The sequence below is a fragment of the Cyclopterus lumpus genome, chromosome 19 (genome assembly GCF_009769545.1).
Source record: "Cyclopterus lumpus isolate fCycLum1 chromosome 19, fCycLum1.pri, whole genome shotgun sequence".
Taxonomy (NCBI): domain Eukaryota; kingdom Metazoa; phylum Chordata; class Actinopteri; order Perciformes; family Cyclopteridae; genus Cyclopterus; species Cyclopterus lumpus.
In genome coordinates, this window is record NC_046984.1 from 10,341,154 (window position 1) to 10,362,138 (window position 20,985).

Sequence of the window (20,985 nt, forward strand, 5' to 3'; positions counted from 1 at the left end):
CACCTCGGGTGCCGGTATTACCCTTTAATCAAGAGGCACTCTGAGATTTTACTGTTTGTATAAACAACCTTTAACACAGCAATTTTCAATAGACAGAGTACTGAGGGCCATCTTTGCTCCTGAAGGACAGAGGTTATCATAGGTTGTACATATTGTAAATTCAACATTTGTGATTTAAACAATGAAAAACAATATATATTTGTTCAAAGTGAAATGAGAAATTACTAAAGAGGAATAAAGATATGTATGTGGCTGTGTGTGTGTGTGTGTGTGTGTGTGTGTGTGTGTGTGTATGTGTGTGTCATCTATCGCCTTCTATCAATCCACTCAGAAAGGAAATTATCATCATTATTATATGTTATAACATAACAAGAGACATCGCTGGGCCAGACAATAGATGAACTCCCATATGATAAACAGCCAATCTGAAAATCCTATTTCTAGAGGATATGCAAGTAAAATGTAGCATGCAACAAAACGTTCAAGCGAGTGGGTAAAACGCAGCAATATGCATCATTACTTAACGGGAACTTGATGAGCCACAGTGGCAGAGTACCGCGTGGGGAGTAATACATTATTATGAACATGCGGTCACATAAACTTGAATACTGAAGATTCGAAAATGAAATGGTGCCTTATTTTTAGTTTCAAAGTGGGAGGGTTAAAGAATATTTCAGGTTGCCAAGACACAAAGCTGCGCATATAAAAATCTAAGAGGAGAAGTAACAGACATCATTTATTCACTTTCCCAGCACAGATATTTCTGGATATGAACCGGCAACATTTTGTCTTTACAGTTATGAGAAGAAACACTGAGGGGAAACAAGGAGGCAGAAGAATGTGTTCCTGTCCCCGAAGACTACAAGCATGCATCTCTCAGCCCCTTGGCTCTAATTGCTATGGCAAAATAAAGTGTGTAGTCGATGTCTGTCTGTCTGTGTGTCTGTCTGTCTGTCTGTCTGTCTGTCTGTCTGTGTGTCTGTGTGTCTGTGTGTCTGTGTGTCTGTGTGTCTGTGTGTCTGTGTGTCTGTGTGTCTGTCTGTGTGTCTGTGTGTCTGTCTGTCTGTCTGTCTGTCTGTCTGTCTGTCTGTCTGTATGTGTGTCTGTCTGTCTGTCTGTCTGTGTGTCTGTCTGTCTGTGTGTCTGTCTGTCTGTCTGTCTGTGTGTCTGTGTGTCTGTGTGTCTGTGTGTCTGTGTGTCTGTCTGTCTGTCTGTCTGTGTGTCTGTCTGTCTGTCTGTCTGTCTGTGTGTCTGTCTGTCTGTCTGTCTGTGTGTCTGTGTGTCTGTGTGTCTGTGTGTCTGTGTGTCTGTGTGTCTGTCTGTGTGTCTGTCTGTCTGTCTGTCTGTCTGTCTGTCTGTCTGTCTGTGTGTCTGTCTGTGTGTCTGTGTGTCTGTCTGTCTGTCTGTCTGTCTGTCTGTCTGTCTGTCTGTCTGTCTGTCTGTGTGTCTGTGTGTCTGTGTGTCTGTGTGTCTGTCTGTCTGTCTGTCTGTGTGTCTGTGTGTCTGTGTGTCTGTGTGTCTGTGTGTCTGTCTGTGTGTCTGTCTGTCTGTATGTGTGTCTGTGTGTCTGTCTGTCTGTCTGTCTGTCTGTCTGTCTGTGTGTCTGTCTGTGTGTCTGTCTGTCTGTGTGTCTGTGTGTCTGTGTGTCTGTGTGTCTGTCTGTGTGTCTGTCTGTCTGTATGTGTGTCTGTCTGTCTGTCTGTCTGTGTGTCTGTCTGTCTGTGTGTCTGTCTGTGTGTCTGTGTGTCTGTCTGTCTGTCTGTCTGTCTGTCTGTCTGTGTGTCTGTCTGTGTGTCTGTGTGTCTGTCTGTCTGTCTGTCTGTCTGTCTGTCTGTGTGTCTGTCTGTGTGTCTGTCTGTCTGTCTGTCTGTGTGTCTGTGTGTCTGTGTGTCTGTGTGTCTGTGTGTCTGTCTGTCTGTCTGTCTGTCTGTCTGTCTGTGTGTCTGTGTGTCTGTGTGTCTGTGTGTCTGTGTGTCTGTGTGTCTGCGTGTGTGCGTGCATGTATGGTCACTTACTATTTAGCTTCACATGACTTTGAGTTAAATGAAAGGGCTCTAATTGGTAGACTGTGCCAAATGCAAACAATAAAATATAGACAGTTTGATCCCTATACACCAGGTGTGTGTGTGTGGGTGTGTGAGTGTGTGGGTGTTTTTATCGGTAAACCTGCAAAGTAATGTGTAGTGTAGTAGTTGTACGACAGTTGAAAATAAAATGTAGGCACATTGATCAGTGCATGGAGGGAACAAACATAATTAAATTAAAGCTCAACGCTGTCAATTTATTTTTGCATTTTTACTGCTCAACTCTTGTGAGAGAAGGGAAACTATTTTCCCTACGGTCCCATGGACAATATTTTCCATCGTTTTCATTTTCCATTATGAACTTATGTAGAAACCTATATAAAACATAAGTTCATGGCTTTGACTGGGTCCAAACCTTTTTGTTTCCACTCTCTCACTCTCACCCTTATTCTCTTTCAAATAGTCCATGCCTGATTCCCCCCAACCTTGTTTTTCACATGGCAGATTTTCTTCTTTTTCCACTGTTAAAATCTAATTTTCTCCCTCTTTCTCTCCTAGTATGTTACCCTTCCCTCTCCTTCCCTCCCTCTCTCCCTCCCTCCTTCATATAATCCTGTGTTCTTTGGCTCGCTTCATTAGTTGTAGCAATAAACACACCGGGCCACAGGATACCTTCCGAACAGTCCTCGACGTGATAACTGCAGAGTCAGGCTTACATGCCACATATAGGGAGCCTGTGTAACATAAAGTGTGTGTGTGTCTGTGTGTGTCTGTGCGTGTGTGTGTTTAAATGGCTCAGGGGAGTAGAGACAGACAGAAACAGTGTTTTGTTTTTTGCAAAAATGCAATAAATGTACATTTGTGCACTGAAAACTGCATACATATTATTACATTGATGACCTATCTACATTAGGCTGACCAGATGGTTCGGGATGGAAAGAAACATCCTGCTCTTCTTGTTTCTATATTTAAGGTTTTAACTCAAATGTTGTATTTTCTATGATCTTCTATTGTTACGAATATCTGTATCGAATGAAACAAAAACGTGTAGAAAGTTTATAAGCGACTGCATGTTTGTTGCTAATGGGATGCTTTCCTACTTTTTCATTGGAGTTTATGATTCTGACGAGAGCCCTGCTAGAACTCTGCTTATTCAATGCTGCTCAGTATTCCCTGAGTTTCTCTGGTGACCCCTTACAGGAGTAGGAGTCGGATTGTGTTTTGACAAGGGAAGTGCTGGCAACTCCCCCGTTTTCAATGGACTCATTATTAAGGCAGCTCGGCCTGGACTTAACTCAACCCATATTTCTACGACCACAAAGGACTCATAAAAACGCTTTGGCAAAGTCAGAAACCACACTGCAGCATGCACACGAGTACGAGTGTGTGTTTGTTTGGCTCAAGTGCACAAACCCCCGTCCGCACATGAGAAACTCAAGACAGTACTTGGCTCTGTTGTGGTTATGCACAAGCCCATAAAAAACACAAACACATATCCATGCATTTATGCACGCGCGTTATATAACTGTGCACGTGTAAGAATACAATTATTAAAACACGCAGAGAAAAGCGCCCATGCAGACACACTAGGCCTGCTGTCTAATATTTATTTAATAATTTGCTTACAAATATGTACCCTCCAGTTCCCCCTCAGGTTAACACCGTTAGTTCTATTGCTGTAATTTGTGCTGTTAACAATGTCGCTAAATTATGAATCCCCACTGCTTTATGTAGTTGGTTAAGGCAGAAACAACTGGTGATGGTTAGGCATCGACATTGAGTTGTTCGGGTTCAGGGTAGAGGACCTGATCCAATCAGGTTACCGGTACCTCAACAAGCATGGAAGCCTGGCCGACCCCAGTGCTCAAATGCTACGCAGGTTGAGATCCGTAATGACGCTTAGCTGTCGGCATGCTGTTGGTAGCAATATAATTGCTCGCAATCTCATATATAGCACGTTTAAAGTACCTTCATACAGCAACAGTTTACACAAAAAAAAGGTTCAATAGAAATCCAATATTCTTCTTGGCATTTCAACATGATAAACTTGGAATTGTGTGATTCTGTGGCCGTGTGTGTCTTCAAGGCACTGCGTTTCAGTCTACATGTGTTTTGAGTTTTTACAGGAAGAGGAGGGAGAAGTGAACAACAGGAGAGTATCCTGTGTGATGCTGTCTACTCGGATTCTCATAATGTTTGCACCTCTCAGACTGAAAGCATGACTTATGATGGACAAAATGACTTCTATTAATAAAGGTAGCGAGAAGCTGTACAATCTCTGAAATGTGGCGGCCACGGCCGCCAAAAGCTCCTGTGAGATATTTGTAAAAACACTCTTGCTTGGAAACTGGATAATAACACAGCAACGTCCTGGGTCTCCTCTTTGTCTCACTCGGTTTCTTTTCCTCCATCTCTCTCGAACTTTCTCACTCTGTCTTGCTCATTTACATTCTCTCAAGCCATTTCCATGGCTATAACTTTAATGTCAATGCCAACTCTGCTCAGTCCATTTATACACACACACACACACACACACACACACACACAGAAGGCTCAGTCATTCAGTCTGTCACTAATATGGGGAGCAGGACTAACAGAAAATAAATCATTTTTTCCCTGAACAAAGAGCCTGTGTGCCTGTGTGTCTGTGTGTGTGTGTGTGTGTGTGTATTAACATATTTCTTGAGCAAATTATTAATCCTTCATGCATAACAGGCATAACATTTCAACCCAAACAGAGAAAAGCAACACCCAAGAACAATTTTTCAATCAAGTCCTAAATACTGCAGCTGTGATATTTGCACTTTTTCTTGTGGCAAAAAAAGGACAAAGCAAACCACCTTTTAACCCAATGCCTTATCATCTGTGGCATATCTACATCATTGTACGGCAATTAAAGAATAAGCACATTATAGCTTGAGACGTAACGTCAGTGATGTAAGGTCATGAACTCCATAAAGATTGAATACCTCCCCCTGCAACATATTTCCTAAACTCTAAAGAAGGCACCCTTAATAAACCTTGGGTTTGGATGATTATGGAAAACATGTTTAATTGTCCTAATTAATATTGCACACTTATAGTTATAAATCATTATGCCTCAGTACATATCTCTCTTAACAGGAGTGTGTTAACAGCTAGAGCCTCAGTGTGAAAGATAAGACCTGAGAAGAAGTTTACTGCATTGCTGTCTCGAATCTACGTTTTCATAACCTTAACGGCACATTTGAGTCCTTAAAGTATGGAATGCTTCTATAATGCATGTGACAACTTCAGTCTCATGAAGTATGTGTAGTCGTCCTCTTACCTGCTGTAGCTTGACTCCAATAAAACGTAGCATGTCTCTGCAAACGCTGAATTCTTCTTTGATACCACGCATTACGACTGGCCACACATTCTTCTTGCTGGGTCGCCGTATCCTCTGAATCACAACCACCTCCCAGACCTCCTCTGAGATGCTTCCTGACGGCAGCGTCTTGACAATCGCTCTTGTTCCAGTACACACGGACTTGGTCATCTTACGGAAAGAAGAAAAGTGGTTCTCATGGTTTTGTTTAGCGAAGTATAAATGATGAGCAGTAACAAGGGTGATCAAATTAAACCAAAAATGATGACAAACATGTTCAAGATATCAACTGAACGCATGTGTCCAACAGAAGAGACATCTTGCATGGAAATACCTTTTGATTATTCTTGAAGAAGCGTCTGACAAGGACAGTGGAACGCTCTTTACGGTTCCTGATAAAGTCTGCGTTATCCAAGATGCCGTCTCCATCCCCTTCATCACTGCTGCTGCCCTCACTGCAGTTCCTGGTCACTCCTGAGGATGACCTCTCATCGCTCCTCAGAGTTGACCCCATGGTTTCAAAAGATGCTCTTCTTGGAAATAGTTTTTCCAGGGAGCATTTCTTAACCCTGGGCCTTCTGTTGAGCCTCTCTAAACTCGAGTAGCTATCTTTGAGATGGTGCTGGTGAATGTGTCCATTCTGGTGATGCTGGCGGTGTTTGGGAAGAGGGGAACCAGAGGGAGACGACACCAGAGAGCTCGGTTCACTGGATGGACTGCACCGAGATAAGAGGCAGGGTGAAGTCTAGAAGCAGAAAACATGGCTCATTAATATAGTCTGAATGATTAATTAGCAGTGCCTTCAATGGGTTATCTACTGGCTTTAAAAGCATTTCATTCACAGAGGAAAAGATGTGACGTTTTGCTTTTCTCATCTTTTGCTTAAAGAAACAAGCACTATTCGAGCACAGAGAGCACATAACAGTGTAGCAGCTAAATGTATACAAATTGCAGATATCATGGACTAGCAGCGTCCTTCTGTGTTACCTTGTGGAAAGCCAGCATTGACACAGGAAGGCTGCTCCGACGGATGTGTCTCTTGTTGGCCTGCGTGGGACTGGGGCTGTGAGCAGGGCTGTTTGGACTCATGTTGAGGCTAGACAGGGTGCAGGAGCATTGGATGCTGCCAGTTCTGTTTCTGCTTGCATCCACACCCTCTTCAGTGGTGTCCAGCTGGCACTGAGATCCCTCTGAACTTGTCCCAGGTATCGGAGTAAGAGTGTTAGTTATTCCTTCAATTTCCTTGCCAGTCGACAGCTCTGGATAATGTTTTTCTTCGGTACTCAAGAGTTTTGAGTTGTAATCCAAACACTCGTATTCCTCGTTCAAAATTGTCCCTTTCCCACTGTCACATGACAACTTCCTGTAAAAGAGAAGGGAAGGGCTGCTCCGCTGTTTTGACTGCCACAATTGGTCGGAGTGTCTCCATCCTTCCTGGCTCTCGTTTGCGTGTCTGGCTTCTCGGCTGGTTCTACTCCCAGTGGATGGAGGTGAAGCACGCTGAGCCGGGACGACAGCCCCGACCCGAGTCACATTTTCTTCAGTAGCCATCGCGTCTTCCTGGAGTCTCCTGCTTTAGCCTTCGTTTAGCTGCAGCTCTGAAAATGACCAACACTTTGCTGTTGATGCCAGTTTAGCAAAGATAATCTAACAGCAATTAGAAGAACTTCAGATGTGTCTCAAGCCCGTTTAATCATCTAAAATTGGTAGTATTAGTACCGATCTGTGATGCAGAAATCCGTCAAATACATTCCTCTAAATCTCTTAATTCCTAACATTCTTCCATCTCAATTAGTGGCTCCATAGAGGAGCAAGAGGAAATTAAATATGCAGACTTTAAAACCCATAGATCGTGTAAGATGAACGCATTATCACGGTCTAGATAACTAATGATAGCGAGTTTTCCCTGAACCGAGATAGGGGGGATTTAAGCACATTTCTCTGTTGTAACTTCACCTTTTAATTGATTGACTTACTACTACTATTATCAGTATCAAACCTTCTGTATTTTAGTTCAGTTCAAAATACTCACTTGGATGATGAGAGCGGTCCACTTCAGGTCATGCTACACAACAGTTCCAGGTCCTGCCACCAGGGTCAGAGGCCTGTGGTCAGGCAACACTAACTTCAGCTTCCAGTGACCTCTTGAGTGACTAAGACAACATGTCCATACAGAGTGTGCTCTGTGTGTGTTGTAAAAACAGAAGCTTGTGCAGCTGTACAAAACACCAGATAGAGAACCAACGGGGGTGACCCTGGAGGAAAGAGGAATTTCCTTGATAGTACGGTTGATGGTCACAGCTTACAAGGCGTGTGGGCCTGTGTGCGCTAACCCTGAATGGTCCTGACATGTATCTGTGACTTCGTTATCCGCTTGCAGGCCCTGAGAAAAAAAAACAAGAGAGGAGAACGCAGACACCAGTCATTATCTATTTACCTGGTTTTCACAACTAATTTCCACAATTTCCAAGCATATTCAAAGAGTATTGTTTAATAGAGCTAGAACGTTGAGTAATACAAACTTAAAAAGAGATATGGGAGAAAAAAACTGAAACACACGAGAAACACATTTGACCAACTTTACAAAATTTAAGATTTCTGTCAGGTCCTTGTGTGCCCTCTTCATTCATCACATCAGCGTTCTTATCTATAACTATTCAACAAAATCTACGCACAGAGTGTGGAGTATGAGCCATTGTGACTGACGCAACTGAAATAACAAACACTGAATTTAAGTGGGAAGGGAATAACGCGGGAAGGAACACTCATTTTACACCCATAAAAATGCAAACCTTCTGGGGCAATGAGAATAAAACTATTAACAGTACTATTATCTCCATTTCCCGAGATGATGTATGAGAAATAGGACATGTTATGGGGTTGTTATAATTCTGCAGAGACCCTGCCTCTGCCTGTATTTTCCCCTTTCTCCTTGTGTTACTGTGGTTAGGACTCTTCTTGGCATCATATAAGAGCCAATGTGGGGATATAACCCTCAGTCAATAAGCAGGAAGTGCAGCCCATTCTCATTAAAAAACAATCAGTTTAAATCAATCAATCAATTTATTCTTCTGATTCCTGGGTAAGTTCTCACTAACGCCCTTTTCCTAAAAATGGGATACCCTATTTAGACATCCCACAGGAAATTAACATAATCATGAACTTACATTTTCTAGATAATTAGATAGATATTTAAATTACAATTTCAATGATGTCAGTGTGATGTCACTGTAAACATAACTTCAGAATATAGAATAGCTTAGGGGTTAAACTGCTCGCTCACCATAAACTTTAACTTCTGAGACTTACTACTGGAACTTTTGTTGCATGTCATTCCACATCTCTCTCTCTCCGCCTTTGTTTTCTGTCTTCTCTCTACTATCAATAAAATGCACCCCAGAAATACTTGGAACAAGCAACAAGAACAACCTTTGACTACAATATGAAACATGAAAACCAAATTCCAGGTGTAAACTAAATGTTCTGGATTCCAGAAATTGTGTGAAATCGTGATTAATTTCACTGTTATTAGTTTACATGTAACAACTTTGCGTTTACAATACTCGTCCACAACCACCAACACCGGTTAATGTTATGAAGGTCTTTGACTATAATTGTCACAAACAGCTTTCTTATTTTTGATATTGTCCCGCAGTCTTTAAATACAAGATTCTTGTGTTTATTGAAAGCACATAATGGCAGTAGTGAAACTCACACAACGCTCTACAATAAAACAGGAAATGTTGTCTCTTGAGGCCCAGACACGCGAAACCAAACATCAATTTGCTCCTTAATTTATGCCAACAGAGTGGTTCTAGACTCTAGAACCAGCTTGCACACTGTTAGGTTAATAAATCAGAGCAGAGACTAGTTATGCACCCTGTTGGCATGAAACCCATTCATAACACACACTCACCCACAACATGCACGCATACTAATCGTGTGGTTCTGGTATCGTCAATGGTGGCCAGGGATGTATAAATCCAAAAAGACCAGTACCCGAAACCTCATAATTAGAGCGACCACAGCCCTTAATTCTCTGCCCAAATGCGTGGGCCAGAGTCGGAATGTTGGTCCGACCCAAAGAGGGAGGACCAGCTCCACTTTTAGTGCATGTGTGTGGGTGAGGAAGAACAATACAAACAGGGTGGAAAGGGCTCAACTCATTGATCCTCTGTAAATCAAGCAGCCAAGACATTATCTGCCAAAACAACACAATGAACATGATCCAGAGAGCACAACCAGAGCACAAAGAAGAGAGTTGTTTGAGGAGATCAGACCCCTGAACAGAAGGAGAATGTGAATGGTAGTAAATATTGACAAGGCACAATCCTTCTGCGAGAATGTGATTTGGACAGATGAGTCAAAACTCGAGCTTATTTGGCAAATCTATTACTATTAATCTAAACTATTTTCACAGACGTTAACATTTTAAAGAAAAGACCACCATTCCTACAGGGAAACTTGGAGGATTCTTGGTTATGTTGTGGGGCTGCTTTGCTGCGCCTGGCACAGGGTGCCTTGAATCTGTGCAGGGCACGATGAAATCTCAAAACATACTGCCCAGTGTCCAGAAGGGCCTGTCTCGGTCACAAGTCATAGGTCCTGCAAAAAGATAATAATAGCCCAAATACACAGCTAAAGGAACATAAAAATGGAGAAGAACAAAACAGTGGACTATTTTAGTCCTGATCTGAATCCTATCAAACATCTATGGAAATAGCTGAAATGTGAAGTCTTGAGAAGGCACCCCCGTAAGGCACCCTTACGTGTGTCAATTTCAAGTTATTTCAGGGGAAACTGTGTGCTCGTCGTTTTTTGTGGAGGGGAACCAACGCATTTGAGTACGTCTGTATATCAAGGAGTCTGTGTTGGATGTCTACAACCTCTTTTCAAGGCTCTGTGCTACATTCACACAGACAGAACTCAGACAAGTGCTTCATTCATGAGCTCACAGTGACATCTAACCTTCGTAGGACTTCCTATACCTTGCTGCTAAGATGCAGCCTTTTCAAAGACAATGATTTGTCTAAATCCAAGCTAAAAAAATATATTTTTTCTTTGATGATGGGACGTTTTGAGAAGCCATTGCTCAATTTATGCTAATCTTATTCACAGTGGCATTTTGAGTCAACTGAATCGTGCACTACAGGCAGGTTTTTACAAACAAAACATGCCTTAAATGATCACAAGGTATCAATATTGTGACACTGGAGTGAGGAGCAGACACTGTTTTGACAGAGTTAGTCTGCAATAAGAAATAAGGCTTCCCTGAAGCCAATAAACGTCTGGTAAAAATAAGATTTGGGAGTAGGCCAGAGAGGTTTTATACAAAATGGGCTTTAATAAATCAACTAAATAAATGAAAATGAACATGAAAAACATGCACAACTACTTGATGAAAGTGTAACATTCTGAATTAATAGCACAATGTGCACATCAGCACTGCAAAAATAAGGCTGGCAGAAACTGTCCAAGCAGGATTTGAGGACTTGTATATAACAGATTTTTGAGATTTGCAGATTTGCCTTTTAATAACTGTCTTACATCAACATAAAAATATATTTCTTAGTATTAATAAATTGTATATTAAATGAAATACAATTAATACCAACACATAACCCAAACATCAAAAGACACAAACACGCAGTATATTAGCCCAAATAATGTAGCTAACCAAGGTTAGTATTGGATTTCAGCGCATCAGTTGCACAACATGACTGAAACTGCCTGGAGCTACGCTGCTGATTAAAAGGAGATATCGTGAAACTTTTGAATGACTGGTATGATAAAGAAGTTTTCTCACAACGCCTCAGACAAAACAGGAACATTTTAACCTCCGTTTTTGAATGATTGAGGGACCACGGCTGAGCTTAACAAAATCAAGGAGGTTTTCAGAATTATTTATCAGCAATCATGTCATTTTTTTAAGCACTCTGATCTTCATTCGGGTAAATGCCCACCCCGATCCTTAACAGGGAGAATATTACCTGCATGTGTCACAGTCTAACAGGACAAACCAGATATGGCAAAAGTTGGCAAAGAATGTGTAGACATGAAGATATGAAACACTAATCTTTTGGCTTCAAAACATAACTTATTTGAAATCACTCTTATATTTAAATTAAGAATATATAAATAATAATAATAATAATAATAATACATATTTGTGTGTACCTGTGTGTCGATTGCCTGAAGACAGAAACTAGCAAAGACAAGTAACAATACTACCAATGGGAGGAAAAATGAGAAACAAAAGTACAGTTAAACTAAATGTGCAGACAAGATGCCATTAAAAACATGGAAAACAACGATGTTCTATTTGGGAACCATCTGTGTTCGTCGTCTACTGCTTCAGCTCATGCTGTGGCTGCACAGACATTCGCTGTCGCATTAAGGCTGATGTCACTTGAGGACACAAACTGACACAATTCACACGTTAAGGCATGACTCCAATTATGGGTCAGCAGGGTGAGGCAAGCATTGCATTTTTGCAGCTCCAGGCACACTGTAGCTTTAAATCCTGAAGCCATGTGCCTCGGGCCAGTAGACAGCTGTGCTTGCCATCAAGCTAATTTAACATCACCCTGAAATTAGAAACAGGATAGCATTCCCACACTTGAAATAGAAGCATGTGGACTTAAAGTGAGGTTGAGTTTGATATTAGATGTGCGACAGCTGTTCATTTAGACATCATGACCATAACTGCATCTTATTTGAATAAATTACAGAAATAGCTAATTGAATGGCAATAATGAACAAAACAGATGTGATTATTTCAAAAAGGTGAAATGGACAAATATACACTAAAGAGTAAATAAAAATAATAATTATATTTCTGCAGTTTGTAAACCTTAAAGAAACAAAAAAACATGCACACATGCTAAACACAGTTCAAAGTATCTCTTGTTATCAGCTGAACTGTGACCCTGGCCGGAAAAGAAAACATCTCTCTCGGGCCAAATCTCAGCCTTGGGCCAAAATTGCAGACAGACACACACACACACACACACACAGACACAGACACACAAACAAACACACACACACACACACACAGACAGGAAACCAGGTCACACAGAGTGACAAGTGCACTGACCAAGAAAGCCCTCGATCACTTCTACTTCACATGTTGTATTGTATACAATACTGTCCAGCACACCCATTTTACCAGGCTTCTCTTCCTTCAGAATAATTCATATGGTATTCAGTACTATCATTATGTATATATTCATATATATATATATATATATATATATATATATATATATATGCATACATACATGTTTAATTAGGTCCCTATAATTCACAAATTGGCAATACGCCTTTTAAAATGTCTTCTCTAAATCTAATGCTCCAGGTTTTCCAGGTGAATACCTGCTCACTGTTTAGTTGTCTTGTGTCTGTGACAACTGGGTGAGACAGAGAGTGGAGTGTGAGAGCAAGAGAGACAAAGACTGTCACTGACATGTGGGATGGGCCTCAGTCAGTCTGAATATCAGCAGCCAATCAGAATGTGATTTAAATGTTTCACCTTGACAGCTATCTGACTGACAGTAAACACACAACACATAGGACTGCAGTGCACACAGCTATTTTATGTATAATATTTGTGAATGGTCCCTCCAATAAATTGTATACTACATATATATGATGGTATAAATACACAACCTTTTTCTTTTCCAATGATTATTCCTAAGAATTGTAAGAAATGCACTTTTTTTTCAAACTGTTGTTTTTGCCATCGTTCTTTAATTATTGAAAAATAATTGCAACTGTCGCAAATTCTGTCAGTAGAGAGAGCTCACATGCACGGAAATGCACTAAAAGCAGCGAGAGCGACTTCATCCCCTTCTCAGGTAGACATGTTTGCTGATTTATTAATGCTCAGGATACTAAATACAGCTTTTTTTTAAGATGAAGAAGATCAATACCACTTCATCAATTCTGTATGGTAAATATGAGGCGATAGACAGCAGCCGGTTAGCTTAGCATGAACACCAGAAACAGAGGGAATCAGCTTTTTTTCTGTCAAAAACTAACAAAACCCAGAATGAAATGTACACGTTAGATCTTGTTTGTGCAATATATAAAAATATATATTTCTATAATTGGGGTTTTAAAGAGGTTTTAATATGTACGTAATGTTGTGCCCATGAAGCGAAGGTTGTATTTTAGACCATCCTGCATCATTGGAAAGACCTGATGAAATAAGGACAGACAGTTGTCTGCTCATCAAGCTTTAAACAGAGAACGGCTCGGTACTACCAACATATCAGAGCTGCAATAAAGTGGAACACATGTTGATGAAAGCAATGAAGTAATGGGGATGATCTCAGCAGCGCTGACAGTCCTGAAGAAACAAGATATACAGTAATCAGAATAAGATATTTAACAACAAAACTGTATTATTCGTTCGGTGTGTGTCAGTTGTTCCCTCATTCATCTCAAAAGGGTTTTTCCAAACCGCCATAACATGCATTAGAAAATGATGTACAGTATAATTTGTTTTGGAGCTTACACCATGCAACACTAATTTTACTTGCACAAGGTTAAACTGAACTTAAATGAGGTAATGTAATGTCCATGTTACTGTATTTCAATGAATGGAAGAATACAAGTTCAGTTGAGAAATGAAATTAATTCAAGCACTTAGTAAAATTGTAAATGTAAGTATGAGTATCATAACATTTGGCTCATCAGTAGTCAATCAAAATGAGTAACAATTTGTTTGAATGTGTTTGTCTCAGGACCACAGCCGTTTATGAACCCTTAAGACCTAAATCATTGTGTATCCACTCAACAGGAGACCTCCATGCTCACAGAAAAGCCTTTCTCTAATGTTCATTCATGAGGGATTATTTCGCAACTCATCCAAATGATGACTCATGGTATTTGATTAGGTCCAACTTCACACGGTGTGCAGGAAAGTAAAGCCGAGGTGGAAAGCAGCCCCATGAATTATCGGCAATAACATTTATGCTTCATATTGAATAATATGTTTAAGTTTACTTCGATACTACACAGTCAGTGAATCAGAAAAGTAAGAGAGAGAGAGAGAGAGAGAGAGAGAGAGAGAGTCAAATGAGAGCTGTTTTCAAACTGAGTGGAAAGGCCATTTATCCTCTTAAGACTCCAACATACTCCACTAAATACTTCACGTTAGGATCATTCAGCATTGGATCTTTAGCATTCCACCAGCATAATAAGCAGGTCAGTGAGAGAAGGAATCCCCTTTTCTGTTGTGCACAAAAAAAAGCATGCCATGCGAGTACAATAGAGTGACGCTCCAACTGGTGTCACCCAACTGCAAAGAAACAGTCACGCAGGGAAAACACAGATTTCACTTTGATTATCTTTTCAGTCACGAATGCTTTGAGATGCCAACAAAGGAGACTACAAACTGTCAAGAAAGTGCCAAAGGTGAACTCATTTTAATTCCATTCATAATCTAAGAAATAAGTGAGTAAAGTAACAAGAAGAAGAGGCAAAGAGAAAACAGCTTATACCACATGTGAGAGAATGTAAAACTCTGGATTGCTATAAATCCTAATCTTGACAAAACCACTGGATTGGCTTCTAGAAATAAATTATATTTACCCCTAACATATCATTGACAAGTATTCCTTGGAATATTATGAAACTGCATCAACGAAACATTAAAATAAAGCTACTGCGAGGGGGAAAAGAGAAGTAGCAACATGTCATGTGAAAACAACAATAAGTGGTAAAGAAAAACTTTCAGGTTCTATGCCACAGTGCACAGCTTACGAAGGCCACTGAATATACTGAAGAAGAATTTAATTTAGGCTGCATAAAGTAAGGATACTCAGTGTTGTGGAACTCTATTGGAAAGCATGCACTCTCCAAGCAAAGGACCCCCCCTCCTCCTCCTTCTTCTCCTCCTCCTCCTCCTCCTCCTCCTCCTCCTCCCTCTCTCTCTCTCTTTAACACAGGGGGTCCGAGAAGAAAAGACACATCATATGACTACAATAGAATCACATTCCTTAAACTGGTCGCAGTTGGAAAATAAACGGACAAATGTTACTATGCGGTGCCGAAGACCCCGATAAAAAGGGAAAGATCGATGCAGCTGGGACGAAAGAAAGATCTTATGCTTTAGAATACAAGGAGAAAATCCACTTATTCATGTGAATCGTTCTAATTGTAACACACTGTATGAAAGTTACATCTTAAATGTGAATGATTGTGTTTGTGTGAGGGGTTTGATCTGGCTGAGGTTTCTAATCAAAACCTTACATGGTTTCTGAACCAAACTCAAACCTGAACAACTGCAGCATCTAACACCGCAAACACCAGCTTTTTATTCAAAAGAATCTCAATCAACTTCTAATTATTTAAAGGTACTTTCTCTACATCTGAGTAGTGCCTTAAATCCCAACCTAAGGGAAGTTTGAGCAAATCCAAGTGCTCTAAATAATCCGGTGGATCGAACCCAGCCAGCTTTGGGCAGAGAATCACAGCTCAAGTGGGTGAGAACTGATGGAAAACTGCTCTGGTCGGTAAATTCCAGTAAAGAAAACTGAATCGAATCTGCACTTTATCCAAAACCAGATAAACAGGATGACATCCACTTACTAGAAGAATATGCGTTACCCTTCAGTTGGGAATATTATTAAATGTTGGGGTCAGGATCCAAAATGAGCCCACAAACCAAGAGTGCTGGTTATGTTTATAGTCACGGTCACATATTTGGACTAAACTGGCGAGGTTTCTTAAGCCCTTTTCACTTATCTCGACATTATCCGGAGGAGCGGTATGTGAGAACGCAAATGTCCAAATCAGTTAGACCGGGCATTAAACAGACGTTTACCCTGCCAGCTCCCTCCAAAGTCCAAGTACTGTCCAATGGGAGAATAGAGCGCTCATTGTTCGGAGAATTCACAGCGAGTGAGTTGATGATGTTTGATGAAGGGGGGTAAATGTTGTAAATGTCTGGCTGGACGTCAAGATTCGCCGCTCCTGTCGGCGGGAGCCAACGCCGAAATTGTCAGACAAATTCAAGGATGTTGTCGTTGTAGACCAAATTGTGAACCGGCTAGGTGACCGTGGTGTTCTTGCGTCATGTTCCCCGCTGCCTCTTGCACGCTCTACCAAAATGAGGTTGTGAGAAAATATTGATACGTGTGTATCGCAATATAATGTTTTGTGATATTGTATTGATTCTCAAAAACACTGCATCAATGTCTAATTAATAATTCACACGCAATGAATCGTGGCAGACAGTGGCTCAGATGGCATCAACAAGTAGTGTGATGATGTTAACCTGATAGATAATAAAAGGAAAATGCAGATCCCACTTTTCTGATTACTCAGAAGTTATGCACATGTTAGTGTGCTCTTTACACTGTGCTTTGACTTTTTTTATCGGAATATTTCACCTTGCTTACAGAAATATAATATATTGAATAGTAACCCCTCTATCATGATACCTATCATATTGCCAGCTTATTGCAAGTGCACAGCTCTACGAACGCACCTGACGCCTTGTGTGTGCTCTATGTGTGTAAAGGGAAGCTCAAGACAATATCCGGACTTGATTCTCCAGACGATGTTTGTAGATCAAATGAGAACTCGGCTTCAGATTAATATGTTTGAGCAGCTCCATTTCGGGCCTCCTAGATTGCATGTTGTTGTTTTTTTTTATAATAAAAAGGAAAGATATTTGATTCATCTGAAGAGACGGACGTGGAGCTAAACACCCTGAAAACCTTAAACACTGTGTCATCAGAAGAGCTCATAACTACTGAAACAAATGCGAAAGAAAGCTATATCCATCCTCCTATTGCCGGCTTCTATCGCCTTGGAGACAATACTGATAACACCGGAATCAAACAGACTGTGAAATAAAGTAAAAAAGGATGGGACACCAACCTGCAATCTGTTGCAGGTTACCTTTCATTTCCAACGGAGCCTCCCGCTCAGTGACAAAGTGAGAGGCTGCTCAGGCTGAGAACGCTGCTGCGAGCAGAACAGCGTTTTCATGCAAGGAACCTGGAGAACATATGGCTTTGATTAGAGGGCAGGGCAGAGAGAAAGTGCACAGAAACAGAAAGGGCGGGAGCTCGATGTGTGTGAGAGTATCTCTTTATACGTGTAGTAGATTAACAACAGAGCGAGAGGGCTGACTCAAGAAGGGGAAACTGTAGCTTCACGGTGCAGAGTGTGTGAGCGGTATAGTGTGCATGTGGGTAACAAAGGGAATAAAAAGATGAGTCAAGGGGGGACGGGGACTGCTGAACTGAAGAGTGAAATGAGTGCCAGTGCTTTTGAGTGTGTGTGTGTGTGTGTGTGTGTGTGTGTGTGTGCGAGTGTGTGACTATAACCACAGAAAGAGTGTAGAGGCATCACAAAAGTGAACCACGCCAGTACAAATAATGATGAACCTTCTCCATATCACACTGGTGCCTTTGGCCTTTAGTTGAAGGTTTTTCTCATGAAACAAAACAAACATACTTATTGCTTTTCATTCAAATCAAATGAGCTGGTCTGTCATCTGTGCTCTGTGCAATCAGCTATTTCTTATTTCAAGATGTCATTACGTTTTGGGGCATGGACTTAACATTATGCAAGCATATGGCAACCACAGACCACAAGCCTGAACTGCGATCCAGATTTCGATGAAGTTTTCATTCTTTTCAGCCACTTAGCTAATCAATTCCCAGTTGCTCCCCGGACGAGACCAAGTCAAAATAAGTTCCTATCAGAGGCTAGTTCAAGCGAAGGGAAACACGTAGTCTAAAAGACGCTGCTGCATGTCATCTGCTTTATATATCTAATTGCATAAAGTAATTGCTTTGTTAAGTGTTTTTTTTCCCCTTTGCCTAGAATTCAGCTTTTAGCTCCATGAATACTGTTGGCAAATAGAGACGCACCAATTGCAATATTCAAGGATTTGCACAATGCATATTGGTGAGGAAAGACATTAACCTAACATTGTTATTAGTTCACATAAATCTCCATAGGGCGCCTTTAATTTCTAAACACAGGTCATCAAAGTGCAGCAGTAGCTTGAGAAGCATGAAGCAAAATAAAATGTATTCCACAACTGGGGACAAAGGTCAATTCTGGCCACAATTAGCACTCTTCCAACACCAGACACTAGACAAAGGGTGATGTCATCAAGACAAAGTATGGGGCTGCTCCACAGCTCAATAAATGGGAAGTGAGGACGCACTAATGCAGAGAACAGAGCGTTTAACAAGTCCAACCAGTCTCCCATCCCCGTCAGCTCCAGATTTATTTCTCAGGACGTCAACACACCTTCTCTCAAACTGCTGCCTCACAACACTTGGAGCGCAAACACAAACTGGGAGTTGAATAACTATTATCAATTAACAATTTGTTGTTTTTTAACATTTAAAAAAATTATCCAGTCTGCAAAATATACTGTGGATTTTGTCAACCACATTATTATGATAATATATTCTAAGGAGCATGGTTGTAAATTGTATCTTTGTTTGTTGGCCTCTCACTTTACATCACATGGCCTTGTTATCCTTCTAGCGTGTGTGTCAGACTGTCGTAGACAAGTCCACTTGTGAACTACAGACACAAGGTCCACTTGTGAACTACAGACACAAGGTCCACTTGTGAACTACAGACACAAGGTCAACTTGTGAACCACAGACACAAGGCCCACTTGTGAACTAGAGACACAAGGTCCACTTGTGAACCACAGACACAAGGTCCACTTGTGAACCACAGAAACAAGGTCAACTTGTGAACCACAGACACAAGGTCCACTTGTGAACCACAGAAACAAGGTCAACTTGTGAACCACAGACACAAGGTCCACTTGTGAACCACAGACACAAGGTCAACTTGTGAACCACAGACGCAAGGCAAAAGTCCAGCCCTTCCGTTAATCGGATCTGTATTTCCCGTTCGTTTCGATTTGCTAAATACTTAAGTGAGAGTAACTCTCGCAGCAACATCAAATACAAAACAAAAAAGAAGTTAAAGGTCACAGTGTTCAAGGAATGTCTCTTCCTAAGTAAACAATAACCTGACCTGTCAAACTAAAATACCACCGTGCGCCAGTGCACAAACAGCTCTGAACGCAGCATAGGCTATAAAACAAATCACTTTTCACTTATTTCTGACTAATATTCAATGTAAATAAACACAAACAAACTCTGTCAGTGCTGCAGCCTCTCTTACGCTGCAATGCGCCTCGAAGCTATCACAGAAAAAGGCAATGACAGAAACCAGTGGAAGCCCATTTGGTAAGTTTCTGCTCAGAGAGGCGACTTCAGTTTACTGTCCCAACTGACACAAGGCGAACAACCACATTCCACCTGCACTCCTCTCGAGGACCGGACACACCCGACTGAAGGCACACACTTTACTATTAGTTTGATATGCAGTGACTTCGGGTTTGGGAACCACTGACACTGTGAGAGACTTCACAAACATACCAAATCCCACTCGCGACCAAAAGCGCTCGTGCAACGCAACCCATGAAAAAGGTGTATTGACGTGACAGACTTACCGACCAATGTTGTCAACTTTAGTTCGCGTCCACCTAAACTTCGCACACTGACTCGTTTAACACATGTCCTGCTAGCTCTTCGTAGACTGGCTCGCTTCGCAGCTCTCGCGGAGAGACAGTTGATGCAGCAGCTCGTGCTGCGGTGGGAAAACCGCTCTTCCTTTTGCTGATGCGTTCAGGAACTCCTCGGAATACTGGGAAGCGAAATCTGAATCTGGACTCGGAAGTTCTTTTGGTGTCGTCAAATGGGCCGGGCCGGACCCAACGCATTATTTTGCAGACTGTAGCATCATGGACATTTTGTTCAGATATATTTGCATTTTTTTACATAGTAAAACTATTATTTTGACCCGACAGGCTTGTAGCCAATAACCATGAGAGGATATTCGTGTGTAGTTTTGTGTGTCATTTTGTGTGTTGTCTATATTGTGTTGTCGCGGTGCATCCCACAAACAACACATAGTATCATCCAGCATAGGATAATTGTTTGGTTCCATACATCTTCCGCAAATAATGTGTGTTGTTCACTGCACTGGATGGGAACTTGGAGGCAACAAGGTCGGAATGCAAGTCACAGAGGGTATGACACATGTCACTTACTGGCATAATATTGGTATGGAAGTCACAGGTACTGCAGTGTTTAGTTGTATGTGTATATGCCAGATATGCTGTGTATTTAATTGTGCCCTTGTCATGAGTGTTTTACAGCGTTTTAAGCGTTTCAGTAAAATATCCAACGGTACACGAATGCAGCATCTTCTTCTCTCAGTAGCCAACCGAGCTGCGGACAGGAGGACAATAACTGCGGCTCTGGGTTACTTTGTGGTCCTGCGTGCGTGTGTGCGTGCGTGCGTGTGTGTCATCATATTGGAATGTCTGGCAAAATGGTCCCACCATATAGCCAGTCACACACTTCATGCAGCGTGTCCTAAACCGTTTCCCTTACCCTTTATATTTGTTTGCTTGTGAAAAATATATATTTTAGAGTAACTTACCAGACCCTGGACTATTAAATATATTATATTAAATATCATATTAATATAGTTATCGTGCTTGCCCATCACTTGCCAAACCAAGAGCCTGATGTGACTGACCTCAACCAA

General features: G+C 41.2%; 1 protein-coding gene across 1 annotated transcript in view; it reads right to left on the reverse strand.

Moving 5' to 3' along the window:
- The window catches only part of plce1 (phospholipase C, epsilon 1), a 65,277-nt gene extending 58,350 nt beyond the window's left edge, over positions 1-6,927 (reverse strand). Inside the window, exons 1-3 of the mRNA XM_034559247.1 lie at positions 6,358-6,927; positions 5,705-6,115; positions 5,332-5,541 (exon numbers count right to left, since the gene is read on the reverse strand). Of these exons, the coding sequence (XP_034415138.1) occupies positions 5,332-5,541; positions 5,705-6,115; positions 6,358-6,921 (1,185 nt within the window). The 5' untranslated portion in view covers positions 6,922-6,927. The remainder of the gene's footprint in view (positions 1-5,331; positions 5,542-5,704; positions 6,116-6,357) is intronic.
- Between the last annotated feature and the right edge of the window lie 14,058 nt (positions 6,928-20,985).